The sequence below is a fragment of the Carcharodon carcharias genome, chromosome 8 (assembly GCF_017639515.1).
Source record: "Carcharodon carcharias isolate sCarCar2 chromosome 8, sCarCar2.pri, whole genome shotgun sequence".
Lineage (NCBI taxonomy): Eukaryota > Metazoa > Chordata > Chondrichthyes > Lamniformes > Lamnidae > Carcharodon > Carcharodon carcharias.
In genome coordinates, this window is record NC_054474.1 from 88,745,926 (window position 1) to 88,760,337 (window position 14,412).

Genomic DNA, 14,412 nt, shown 5'->3' on the forward strand with positions numbered 1-14,412 from the left:
TTCCTGTTCTCAAATGCCTCAGCGTACTCCTGATCAGAAACATCAAAGCAGGAATTTCAGCAAAAGCCCAAAATGGGAGGTGGGGGAGGGGGTTGCAGGGATGCGGTGGGGAAGTGGGGAGTTGGGGAGGGTGGGTGGGTGGTGACGGCAGGGGGTAGTGATAGGGGTGGTACAGACCAAAAACATGAATAGAAACTTGAAGTAACATGTATCAGTTTTTATCCTAGGTATCTCATAGTGAGCCATGTATAATAGTGACAGAGAGTAACTCAAGCTGAGGACTGAGGATAAGAAACTGGAGCAAGTTGCCACTGTTTTTTGTTTGAGTCTTGTACTCACTGAAGTGACACATGATGGAGCTGGGGAATAGAACACTTTCTAGTTTTGGAGGCAGCGAGTCTCAGCATCAAACACTCCCAAATAAGAAAGACAGAAAGAAGGAACTTGCAATTATATATTCACAGCCTCAGGACATCTTAACACGCTTTATAAACAATTACACACTTTCGAAGTGTGGTTACTTTTGTAATGTAGGAAACACAAACCAATTTGTGCACAGGGGGTCTAAGAGACAGCAATGAGATAAATGACCAATTGAATTATTTTTGACGACGACTAATGTATAAATGTAGGCCTGCTTACCTAGGAGAACTCTCCTGCTCTTCCTTGACTACCACTCGATTTAATATCTCATCTGACTCAGTGGAGAGTGTGTATTTTTTTAATTTGTTCATGGGATGTGGGTATCGCTGGCGAGGGCAGCATTTGTTGCCCATCCATAATTACCTTAATTACCTTACCTTACCCTAATTGCCCTTGAGAAGGTTGTGGTGAACCACCTTCTTGAACTGCTGCAGTCCAAGTGGTGTAGGTACACCCACAGTGCTGTAGGGGAGGGAGTTCCAGGATTTTGACCTAGTGACGGTGAAGGAACGGCGATATATTTCCAAGTCAGGATGGTGAATGACTTGGAGGGGAGCTTCCAGGTGGTGGTGTTCCCATGTGTCAGCTGTCCTTGTCCTTTTAGATAGTAGAGGTCATGGGTTTGGAAGGTGCTGTCTGAGGACCCTCGGTAATTGCTGCAGTGCATCATGTAGATGGTACACACTGCTGTTTCTATATGTCAGTGGTGGAGAGAGTGAATGTTTGTGGATGGGATGCCCATCAATCTCCTTGAGTGTTGTGTAAGCTGCACTCATCCAGGCAAGTGGAGAGTATTCCATCACACTCCTGACTTGTGCCTTGTAAATGGTGGACAGGCTTTGGGGAATCAAGAGATGATTTAGGCACGGTAAAATTCCCAGCCTCTGACCCACTCCTGTAGCCACAGTATTTATATGGCTAGTCCAGTTCAGTTTCTGGAGATTCTTCAGTTTCTACTCTACCACTGAAGCAAGTCTAACAACTTGTCCCAAGTCAAAAATAGTTCATTGTAATCTGCCCAAACTCCCAGCCCTGGACTGCTGCATGAAAGACATGGCCCTGAAAGGCAAAAAGACTGCAGCCCACAGGTTTAGTGATGCGTTTCTTGAGCACTTTTTGGATGCTATGGAGGCCTGCCGCAATGTCCTCGACCCCTGCTCTGGCCGCAGGATGGGCAGCAAAGTCACCAACCAAGTTTGGAAGGCAGTGGCAGCAGTCGTCAGCGCCAATGCCCTGCAAAAGTGGACAGCCACCCAGTGCCGCAAGAGGATGAATGATCTCCTCCAGTCCGCCAAAGTAAGTCACTCTTCTCATCACTCTCAACTCACACACTCACAAACCCATCACACATCTACAGGGCCCTCACTCATTGCCAGTTCTAGAGACATCACCATTCACTCTCTCGCTCACACCGTCATTGTCCTCTTCCCGTCCATGGGACCATTCAACACCCACACAGGGCAGGCATACCTATCATCTGGGCCGGCAGGAGTTCTACTTACACTCTCTCCATCTCTATACAGGCAGTACAAGCTGGCACACAACAAGAGAGAGAGGTCACAGACCAGTGGAGGAATGCCTGAAATCAAGGACCTCACGGCTTTGAAAACAGAGCCACCCAGCTTGATGGTGAGAATCTGGACCAGTCCTGGGCTGACGATGAGGTTGGTGCTACTCTACCAAGTGAGGGTCCAGCAGTGCAACAACTATCAAACAACTATGCTGTGAGTGATGTGGCCTGTTTTACAGGCCACTGCGAAGCACTAATTATCTCTCCTTGCTTTCTCAGGCACATCTGGGAAACAGCCAATGGTGCCCATGACCCAGGGCCTCCAATGAAGCCCCGAAGACACCTCGGAAGAAGAATCTGAAGGGACCATCATTGAAGACCCATCACACTGCTCCACACCCTCCACCAGTGCAGACACACACACCTCGATGGGACCTAGTTATAGAGTAACCTTGGGGGTCACATTTCTGGTGAGCACGTTGCACTGTCTGATCTACAGCAGGTGGCTTCCGAGGTCCCCGGGACTCGGAGGGCTGCTGGAGGCCAGAACGTTGCTGAGTCCAAGTCAGATGACGAGCTTCTGGACTCAGTCATGTCACAGTTGCTGGAGCTGCAAAAGCAAGCTCGGGAATATCAGGAAGGGATGTCCGCTGCACTCCTCAGATTGCAAGGCACGATGGAGGAGTCTGTCTACCTTCAGGCTGAGATGATGGTTCCAGCATGCCAAAGCACTGAGGTCAACACTGGTAGGTTGGCGACTGCTATGGAGACCTTGGTCCAGGACATCGCTCCTGCACTGCTGCATTGGCTTAACACCATCACTGATGCCATAATTGGCGTCCAACAGTTTCAATACGAGAGGGGTACAGGACAGCTCGATCTCATTCCAGCTTCGCCTTCTCCTCATGGAGTCAGCCAGGGGCCCTCAGGCACCCATAGGGAGGAGGATCAGCAGGTGCACACCCTGGGCCCATCCATCCAGGTGACTCTGGGATTGTCCGGCCCATCCAAAACCCCTCTTCCTATGACCCCAGCAGCTCCAGCTCCGCAGGCAGAGGAGGGTGTCACTACCATACAGCAGAACCCCGAAAAGGGCCAGGGCCCTCCAGGTCTCGGCCCTGCAGAGGACGCCCGCTAAGGTCATCACAGACAGGACGTAGCAGTCAGGAGGCTGCCTCAACTTCCGCTGTGGATGTCTGGGGAGCATCACGAAGTAGCGGCAGGGTTAGGAAAATTAAGAAGACGTAGTTGCACAGCCTGGGCACAGGTATACGTAATGTTCACTATTGTAAATAAACTCCAAAGAATGTCTCCTTGACTATGGCTCCTTGTTGTGATGAGCAGTGTTCGTGTCACTCAGATGTGAAACCTTGGTTTCTGCATAAGATAAAGGCAGGTGTCTCAGTCCAGGGCCTCTTCCCTGTGCGGTGTGTAACCTTCAGACCAAAACGATGATCTGGCTTCACACTCACTGGACACATTACTGATGCCTGCACCTCAAAGGTGCTTGTCATTGCTGCCAGAATGTCGTGGGCAGGCGTCACAGAGTTCCGTCATTCTCTCTGTGTGCTCTCAGCACCTTTAAAGTAGGGCTGCCCCCATCTGTTCAGCCTCTGTGACCAGAGACGTTGTGCTCCTGAAGGACTCAAGTGCTGAAGGGTGATAAAGGATCAGGTACATTTAAAGTTTCATGGCTGCGTCTCCATGATATGATCCTGATCACAGAGCGCAAGTGAGCTGCCCTCAGCCAGACAGGAGTCAGACGTTCTCAGAGGCTATGTGAAGATCTATGAAGTGTCCTCACTGCATGTCGTCATTATCTTCCTGCAATCGAGCAACTATTAGGGCCTCCACTGTGTCTCCATGATGGGGGCATTATCACAAAGGGTATGTGCACCTCCATCAGCCAGACTGCAGTTTTGAGGAACTGTGGTATCTCCTCACTGCATGTCATCTCCATCCTCCACAAATCTAGCGGCTATGAGGGTCTCCCGATCGCGCTTGACTTGTCTGGCCTCTGCGATAGCCTCATCGTCATCATCCTCGCCTTCGAGAATACTCACCCTTATTCCCATTGACATCCTCCTCATCGGAGGAGACCTCCAGCTCCTCCATCTCCTCCTCAGCCAGGTCCTCTCCCTGTTGCAGCACCAGGTTGTAAAGGGCTCAGCAGACGATGACGATGCGTGACACCCTCTGCAGACTGTATTGCAAGATTCCACCAGGCCGGTCCAGGCACTGGAACCTCATTTTCAGCATTCCAGATGGTTTGCTCCACCAAGTTGTGAGTTGCTGCATGAGCCTCATTGTACCTTTGCTCTGCTGCAGTCTGAGGCCACTGCACGGGTGTCATCAGCCTCGTCCTCTGTGGGTAGCCCTTGTCCCCGAGGAGCCAAACCTGCAGCTTCTGTGGAACCGAGAAGATTTCAGGGATCTGTGATCGACTGAGAATGTAGGAGTCATGGACATTCCCTGGGAACCATGCACAGACCTGTAGGATGCATTTCTGGTGGTCGCACACCAGCTACACATTCAGCGAATGGAATCCCTTGTGGTTGACATAGTTGATCACTTGTTGCAGCGGAGATCTGAGCACCACGTGAATGCAGTTGATGCCACCCTGCACCTATGGGAAACCCGAGATCTGGGCAAATCCAATCGCTCTTGTATCCTGGCTCTCCTGGTCCTGGGCGAAATGCGCAAAGTTATGTGCCCTCATGAAAATGGCATCCGTGACCGCATGGATACATTTGTGGGTGGAGGCTTGTGATATCCCACAGGGGTCACCTGTGGAGCCCTGAAAGGAGCCACTGACACTTTCACTGCCACGGTCACTGCCCTCCATGTCTCCATAACGCCAAATCCTGCAGCAGGTGGCAGATGTGACCAGTCAGTTCCCTAGACATGCACAATCTTCGGTGACACTGGTCCTTGGTCAACTGCAGGAATGAAAGGCGGTGTCCATAGAGCCTGGGCCTAGCAAGGCGCCGACCAGCGACTTTCAGGACTTTCTCACCCTTATCCCCATTGACATCCTACTCATCGGAGGAGACACGCAGCTCCTCCATCTCCTCCTCAGCCAGCTCCTCTCCCCTTTGCAGCGCCAGGTTGTAAAGTGGCTCTTCGGCGGCGTGCGCTGTAGCCCCAGCTGCCCCTTCTTCCTGTGGAAACTGATCATCCCTCTGCCCAGCCAGGTGCCTCCATCGCTCTCTTCTCTGTCGTCTCCGCTCTCTGTTAACCATGAGGCATACAGCTAGGTCACCAGGCTCCATGCTCCTGATGTGCTCCTCCTGCAGGGTGAAAGAGAGAGACACATGGGTTAGCATGAGTGTTGTAAGAACCTCTCTTGGTTAAGTCAGAAGTCCCCTCTTAATGCATCCCAGAGAGTGCTGGCCACCACCTGGATGGACAGTGTTTAGTGTGCTTCATGGCTGCCTGAAACCCCACCCATCTCTGCCTCACTCCACCTGACCAATTGGCGGCAGCTTAGTCCACTGGACCGCATGCTGTGCTCTCAGCTCAGGCGCAGGCAGTCACCTAACCCGCACTGCAAGGCTGCACCGTTAGCTTGAACCACGGGGGTGACTGGTCCAAACCGGGATAATGACATTGCAAGGGGCTGTGAGAGCCTCCACCAGCGACTGCTCCATGGCCAGATTTAGCAAGGAGATTGTATAATGTGACCAGTCATCCAACTGTTCTGCAGTCCACTAAAACACTTATTAGTTTGCAGTCTGTGCCCGAGGTGTGAAAAGTTTTGAGGCATTTGGTGGCACTGTCATGTCTCTGCGTGGCTTGAGTGGGCAGATAAGCTAGAGGCCCAACTCCAATCGAATCAATGTGGCTGTGCCTGAACTCTCTCAGCTGCGGAGGAATGGTCACTTTATACAAGGCTTCCCTGATGTGTGACTGCTTCCCCCCACCCACACCCCCATGCCAGCACGTGCTTGTGCACTACCATCAACCGCAGGGCAGCCCTTGCCACCTCCCCACCACAACTCACCTCAGCTGTAGGGCAGCCCTTGCCCCAGTATCGCACTATCAGCCATCCGGGAAAAGTTGACTTGCCCATGCCCTTGCCTGAATGCGCGACGCCTCAGCCTTGAGGTCCAACAGGTGACCCTCGCGAGTGCTATGCAATATTACTGCTCCGGGTTCCCCTTGAAGTGCAGCCCGACAGCTTATATATGATATTGTGAAACACATTGGCGTGATTGCACCATTGGGGGGTGGGGAGGGGGGGGTGATTCTGCCCGCTGGGCTTATAATGTTATGCCGATATATTACGATTAAGTTCCCAACGTCCGATGGCGGGAAACACAGCCCACCATTGATGGATGGAGCAGACGATTGCAAGCTGGCTTCACAATGGCGTAAAACTGATTTTTGGCCATCTCGCCACATTGTTCGCTCATGCCGCCAAACACACCCAATGCCAGTGAGCGCGGAAAATTCCTCCCAGTGTGATACTTTGTCCATTGTTACCACCAAACAACGTTGGGGACCTGAATGAGATTTTTTTATACACTTATTGATACAGAAGTCAGGAGTGACGCAGATCTGTTTTATGCCAATTGGTGCCAAATTAAAGCAGTTTTGTCCGCTAGGTCCAGGCCCACTAGGGACTAGATAGAGACAGGGGAGAAAATCTCCTTCAAATGTAATTGTTAAATGAGCTGATGTAGGGGATAGTGAGGCTGCTGCACTGCCCTTCATTAGTACGAGGGCCTGGTTACAGATTCATGGTTTGTATGCTCTTGTTCTGATCTCAACAGATTCCTCTCTGTTTCTGTGGGGTCTATGATGCAATGCTCCGTGCCCATATGGTGGGCCAGTGTGTGTGCCATCATCCGATGTAAAGCAGCCTTCAAGCCTTAGGCCTATACTTCATTCACCGAATATACATAATGTGCCCTGAAGTGTCTCTGGTGCTCCGGACCAGTGAAGTCCCTATGTGCTGTGTTCATTAAGGCTGCAGTTTTCATTTAAATTGTGACCTTTTCACCATGATGCAGACATTCGGGCTTATTTACATTCCTTGTTTATCGATGTCATTTGTGGGCCTTAAATAAACATTTTAGTTTAATTCCAAAATGGCAGATACTTTGTATTATTCCCCTGCATGTTTGCACTTCCAAGGTCAGTTTTTAAGTAAGGTCATTACGCCCCAAGGGTTTCTACAATTTGAAAAAGAATAAAAACTAGCACGAATTTAACATCTGACAGCAGCCCTTTAATAGCATTTAAATGAACGAAACCCTACCCTATTGGAGAGGCCGGTACAATGTGAGCAGATGCATGCAGTTCCTGGAGGACACAAAAAGTGGCAGAACTGTATGGACTTCTCACTATATCCAAACCTGCCTCCTCAACCCCCCGCTCCCCCCACCCATACACCGACACCTAACTGCCCTCCAGCCCACTCACTTGGCTAGCTAAACTCAATGAAACCTTAGTTATTCAGACAGAGGTATGAGTTATAATAAAGAAAGTTTGCAATGAATTGCAAGGCATGTGCAGCCCGCTCCTGATCTATGCAAGTGCAGAAATTCCCAAAGACTGTCGGGACTTGGGATTCCCAACCTTCCACTTGGCGAGAAGCTAAGTCTGGATTTCTTAACAACACCACTACACAACCATTGATATTCTGCCCACTATCTTAAAGACAAGGTGCATACAATATAAGCAGAACAGAGCAAGAGAGGGACAAGGATCTCCTGAGCCCTACAGAGGCAATGGTGTCCTCTGCAATAGGGCCTGCAGCATCCAATGTCACTGAGAATATTGAGGATGATGGAATCTTCCTGCCTTATGACCCTTCTCAATTCCAAGCTCACTGACCTATTGAGCAAGCTGCTCATGGTGTGACCTGCTTCCCGCCGCAGCCCAGTTCCCTCACACCAACCGTACCCTCCTGAGTTCCTGCTTTCAGACACCCGGGAACTACAGCCTGTCCAGCCACAAGAGCCCCAGGGAGGAAAAGGAGCAACAGCACAGGAGTAATAAAAAGGCCCAATCACTTGATCTGACACTTGCAGCCACCAGCTCAGATACTGGCATCCAACTTGGAGGCCATAGAGAGTTGGGATCAGCATGTGGTGAGTCACACACAGGCTACAACCAGACCAGAGGACCCAGATGAAGACGAAGTAGTGAACAGCAGAGTACACACGCACACACACACACACACATACACGTCAAGGAGCATGAAGGAGTCTGGTTCCAGCTTAGTAGAGGGGATTATGCAGAGCTTCCCTTCTCCGCAGCTGCCATCTGTCTCCCTGTCCTGCTGCAGGCAAGGGGCACAGTCATTAACATACCTTCCAGTTTTTGTGCACATAGAGCACTTATCCTCTGCCCTCCCTCCGAGGATATGGCAACATTCTCTCACAAATACAGACCAAAACACCTCCAAAAACTCTCGGGACACTTGGTGCTTCTGAACACTTGTCAATAGGAAAGGTTCCAAAAATTTATCTTAGCTGCAGTCAGTGTGACTAGCCCTTAAAAGAACTCTACTACAGTGCCCATCTTGCTGCTTCATGCTTTTTTTTTCATTATTGATCAACATAGGCATTTCCTGCTCCTGTATTGTCCAATTTTGGAATCTTGGCATTACATTAGTCAGATGGGCCCTGTGAGCTCAGGATAGTGCCAAATCAAGTGTTGCAGCGCATCCAGAGGATGCATTGTATACACTCTTATCCTTGAAGGATACCATACAGATCACACAAGTAGTGACCTGCAGCTTGAGGCATAGATGCTGAAGGCTTTTCACACTTGTAAGATCTTAGAATGCCTACCCTTATACACAGCCTTTGCTCCTGTATACATATTTTCCCCTTTGAATGAAAATTTCCATTGTTTCACTATGTCTTTGGACTTTATCTTGCTGATAAAAAAATCTCTCATAGCACTATGTTTTACTAGTAATCTGTGGGAAAAATAAACACACTGTTTCTAAGCTTTGCCTGGCTAGGTGAAACATTTCACCCCTCCTTTGAAAACAATCTAGTCTGGTTTATTTAAAAATGCAAATGTTTCCTTACACTTCACATTTTGAAACTTCCCCATGTTTACCTAATTAACATTTAAAACCTAACTTCTCTTCTTACAACAAAGCACACAGGTTAGCTATTTTTAATTCAATTAAGCCTCACACACACACACACACACACACACACGCACACACGCACATACAGACACACACATAAACACATCCCACTATTCCTCTATTTTATAATATATTCCAATAATATTATGGAAATTATTATATCTGATACCCCTCATATTAGATCCTTCAATTCAGGGAATCTGTCTGCTTCTAACTGCCTTGACCCATTCCTTTGTTAGGTTTTACTGTACAGTAGCCTTGGAATAAACATGTCAAGACCATGTTTGCTGATAACCAATTGAAATTTTCATGACTGGGATCCACACTGTTGTTGGGTAAAGGTACAGAGCGAAGGCCGATAAATAAGTTAATATCCAGGTCACCTATGATCTAATTGAATCACCAGGGCTTGAGGGTATGGATGGTTCTTACTTTCCTAAACCTTTTTAATACTTAATCCAACATATAGCTGTATGAATTCAGTGCCATTTCCATTCATTGTGTTGATGTTTATTTTGTCCAGTGCTTTGATATCCAAAGAAAATAACATGACCCAATCTCCACAGAGTTGAACATCATTGAGGTTGATGGCTGTGGAAGTGACCAAAGCCTAAACAGCAATGCCAGTCTTCCCAATGTTCAGAGCAGTGCATGTTACACTGATAGATCAGTCGCCAGCTGGGCAGTGTCCTTTGAACGGCTTCTGCAAGACCCTGTTGGTGTGAAGTATTTCACAGTAAGTATTCACCATGCTTCACCGTTCAGCACCAAAGGTGCTTTCACCATGAATAGCCATGACTCGAGGATCTTTCTGGAATGTGAAGAAAATCCCAACTTCTTTTCTTCATGATCAACTATCTTCTTAAACCCTTCTCCCTGTTCCCCCTGTTCTCACCTCCAACCAATGTGTCACTAAGACTGAGACCATCCTTTCACCTCCCTCTGCTGTCTCCCCTCTTTCCCCTTTCCCAGTAATCACCCTTTCTTACAGTCTCTCTGTGGTCTAATCTGTCTCTCTCCTTTTGTCTCTCTATTTCTCTCTGTCAAGCTTCTTTCCCGAAAGCCTGCATGCTGTCTCTGGCAGGGCCTACAGCCCTTTCTCTGACCTCCTTCCACTTACAGCCCAATATTGGTGACTGTGTTTTCAGCTGCCTAATCCCCATGTTCTAGAATCCCCTCTCTAAACCTTTCCTCCACTTAGTCACTCTGCCACCCTCTCCTTTTTTCAGACCATCCTCAAAACATATCCTTGTGGTCAACCCTCTTAAGCTCTCCATCTGTGGCTCATTACCTATTTTGCTTGATTGATTGTGAAGCACTTTTGGATGTTCTGAAGTTGAGAAAAGCGCTATGTAAGTGCAAATCTTTATTTTCTTTTTTTAATTCTTAGGTGATGTGCAGGTGGGATATTGTCCAATGCTAGAGGTGCTCAATAACCACAAGTGGTTGGTGATGATAAGGGAGGACAATGGTGTAATTCTGGAGACTTTGTTACTGGTATTTTTATTTGATGCATTCTCAGAATATGGGTATCCCTGCCAAGGCCAGCATTTATTGCCCTGACAAGATTGTGGTGGACCTTATTCTTGGAGTGCAGGCAGCAGCTTTGTTTCAGATGAGCTGCACTCTAGGCCATGTCAGAGGGCAGTTATCTGTCAACCACATCAATGTGGAGCTGACCAGACAGAGTGAAGACTGCAGGTTTCCCTAAAGTGCATCAATGAACCACTTAAGCATCATGGCCACTTTTATCGATTCCCCAACTTTTTAATTACCAGATCCCAAAATTCAAATTCTCAAACTGCTGTGGTGGAATTTGAACTCATATTACCTTGATTATAGGTGGGATTTTTCAGCCCCGACACTGACGGGCATTGTGGGAAAATTCGGAGAGCCAGACTTTTAATGGCTCTCCAAATTTTTCCATCCTGCCCACAATAATGCCCGCCAGTGTTGGGGCTGGGAAATCTTGCCCTATAAGTCTAGTAATGTAACAGTCATAGTATCTGTACCACAGTGTATGCTGGGCTAATTTACATAGGATCAGAAATACTCCGAGTTATTTCGCTGAATATTGTGAAATTTTCAAAAGTATTTCAAGAGTTAACCATAGTGTTCACAGAAATTGACCTAGGAAGAGCAGTATTGGCATTTGGTTGTGACTGTTCCATTGTCAACTCTACTGAAGTCTCTTGGTTTTAGCTTTCTTGATAGTTGACACCAGAACTGAGAGGATATACTAATAAGGAAAGGATGATTGAGTTAGGGTTTTTGCTATAGAAAAGAGAAGGCTGCGAAGGGGGAGATGGAGGGGGCGGAGGGTGAGGGAGGTGGTTGCATGGCATTGAGGTTACCCCACCTTCTGTGGAATTTTAACACTACATTGTGAGTGGTATCAGCGACCGACCAATTCGCCACCCAGAGATTGGCCTGATTGACAGGCTTGGCCGGCAGTCAAACAGGGGGATTCTGGGAAAGATGTCACAGGACCAGGCATATCAAGCCTTGACCCAGAGAGGGGAGGGGTAGTGTGGTTTGATCCTTGTGTAGGGTTAGGATTGTCAATTCAGGTGGAAAGGTTTGTTTGTTCCCAGAAGATGGGATGGTTATGGATTAGAGGCATGTAGAATCGAAGGCCTGAGGGAGAGATTAAAGGCCTCAAGGGGAGGTGGTCAGAGGCCTCAGGGAAAGATAATAGGCCTTTTGAGGGAGGCTGGAAGCCTTGGGGTAGAGTGAGGACAGAGGCCTCAGCACAGCAAGTTTATAGGCCTGTCAGAGATTAATCACACCAAGGCATCATTTAGTAATTAGAAACCCCGTTTATTACTTGTACACAAGGGAGACAGCACAATAAGAGCTATTTACAGTCTCGTAGCAGAATACACGCAGACTTGTTAAAAGCATTATTACAGTCAATCAGTAAATTTTGCACAAACATATTCGTTTATTTGTATAAGTTAACTGACGAATCCATATTCCAGTAAATTTCCATTTCCCTCACAATAGATGTTTGGTTATGCAGTTGCTTATCACAATCCTGATTACATTCGGCCTGAGAAAGAACAAAATGGAATGTCTCAGGTCTCATCCTACAACTGTGGTCAGACAAGATGGTATTGTTTCTCAAGGTTGGAGTATTTTTCTCTTAGGCCTAGGCATACAATTCAACTTCTCCATTAACCCTTCCAGCATCAAATGGGTTCCCTGCAGCTGCCTAGGCCACCAAACTTCCCCCCTTTTGTCCCAAAAGGACAATCCACCACCCTTAGCCAAGCTCTTTGTATCCTAGTTGCCGGGCTTCATCCTCAGTGGGGTCCTGATTCCTGAGGAGAGAGAGGGAATAGATAGCTGGCTTGCCACCAGGACTTGATGTTCTCTACATCGGCAGACAGAGTGGATGCAACAGAGGACAAGCTGGATAACTACATACAGGACAATGAGTTGGGCAAGGCCTCTGACAAGGTATTTGAGGAGGGTTTTAAAAAGGCCCCCAAACCACCTGCCGACATTAGGGAGCCACCCCCAGCAGTCAAAGGATTTTTCCTGGGCAACTGCATGGAGGAGGCGCACCTGGTCCTGAATGAAATGTACATCAATCTCAATCCTCTGGTCCTTGTTAACGTAGAAACAACATGTTTCATTAATAGCTGCACAGACTCCCCCCTGTGCCGCTAGCAGGAAGTCCAGGGCTATACGGTTCTAGAGGACAACCTTGGAAAGGGACTTGGCTTCCTCCTGCAGACTCTGAATAGCGTCAACAGTCATATTCTCAAAAAGTTCCATTGTAGTGGAAATATTAATAGTGGCCTTTTCCAGCTCTGAGACCCCTAGACCTGGACAAGAGCCTGGACAAACTTGTGGAATCCGGTGTTACGGGCAACAAGTGGGTTCCAGGTCGATTGTTTATGACGCCTCATAGGCCCTAAATGGTTGTGGAGAGAGTGGATGGTAAGGCGCTCGACCCCAAAGGCCTCAGGGACAATATAGCAAATGGTGCACGTGCCCGCCCAATCGACAGGGAGGGTTTTGTACGCCCTGTTTCAACAAAACTAAAATGAGCCATTGCGGACAAGGGTAGGGTACCAATAAGTGGAATTTTGGCAAAAGTTAAGCTACTTCCAGATGAAAGAAGAATTTGTCTGGGCATACCAGCGGATGCGGCAGGTCTGACTGAGCTGCAAAGTTCGCAGGGCCAACAAGTCGGGGCAACTGGACTGATTTTTGTAATTACAAGGCCCAGATTCTTCAGTGTAGCAGCCATTAGAGGTCCAAGTGGAGGTGGAATTATTTGAGGTGAGATTGTATGATCATTGGCAATCACACCCATTCACATTAAAGTATGTGAGATTAGCCTCTGATCTCGGGACCTGCGAAAGACATACTGTCTCATTGGCCTTGCACTCCCAAAAGATGGTCATAGGACCAGACTGGTTGTGGAACCGAAATCAACCATCCTGGTAGTCATAATCAGCAAGGTAGACACAGGAACCCAACGGCAACTCACCCACCCGAGTACTACCCTTGGAATAATTTCTCCTGACGCATAGTCAGGCCGGCTCCTTAACAACCACAAAGGTGGGCTCCTGTCTCCAAATGGGCGTTCAAAAAATGAGGGCCCCTGTATTACCTAGAGACCAAGTGGAATCTGAGGGGAAAGCCAGAAAATGCATCTCTGAGGAGGAGGGGTTAACAGGAAAATGAGTACAAATCCAACATTTAATTCGATTGACCTGCAAGGCAACGGCCTGCATTCGTTGAACCGCAGAATTGGTAGTCCATGCTCCCGCAAGGACCACGCAGGACAGGATCCAAATCAGAGTCAGCATTCCGACGGCTCAGTTAAAGTTCTTGCACAAGCACTTCCATCCGAAGTCAGCGTCCGCTTGACGTGCGATGCATGGATCCACAAGGGCGTCCTTCAACCTTCACGGCCGTATGGGTGGTGAGCAGGACTTGAAAAGATCCCTCCCATTGATGTTCCAAACAGTTCTTTCTCCTGAAGGTCTTAACCAGGACAAGGTCCCCGGGCTGGTATTGATGGCAATCTTCGATGGTGGGCTTTTTCTGAGCTTCTACCACCCGTATATGCAAGCTCTTGAGAGAATTAGTATGTAATCTTTCCCTCATCCATAGTGTGGATGTCCATTTCCCTAGAAGACAAAGGTGGGGCCATCGGGAGGAGCATGGGACGTCCCTTTACAACTTCATGAAGGAAAAGGGAGGTGGTATGGTTAGGGTGAGAGCGCATAGTCATGAGCGCCAAGGGTAGAGCTTCAGGCCATGTCAAACCAGTTTCTTCACATAATTTCCTGGAAAAACTCAGCAGGTCTGGCAGCATCGGCGGAGAAGAAAAGAGTTGACGTTT

At 48.2% G+C, this 14,412-nt stretch overlaps 1 protein-coding gene across 1 annotated transcript in view; it reads left to right on the forward strand.

Annotated features, from left to right (window-relative positions):
• Nucleotides 1-14,412, forward strand: part of LOC121281101 (regulator of G-protein signaling 14-like) — a 112,809-nt gene that overhangs the window by 59,420 nt on the left and 38,977 nt on the right. Inside the window, exon 3 of the mRNA XM_041193778.1 lies at nt 9,614-9,783. Within this exon, the coding sequence (XP_041049712.1) occupies nt 9,614-9,783 (170 nt within the window). The remainder of the gene's footprint in view (nt 1-9,613; nt 9,784-14,412) is intronic.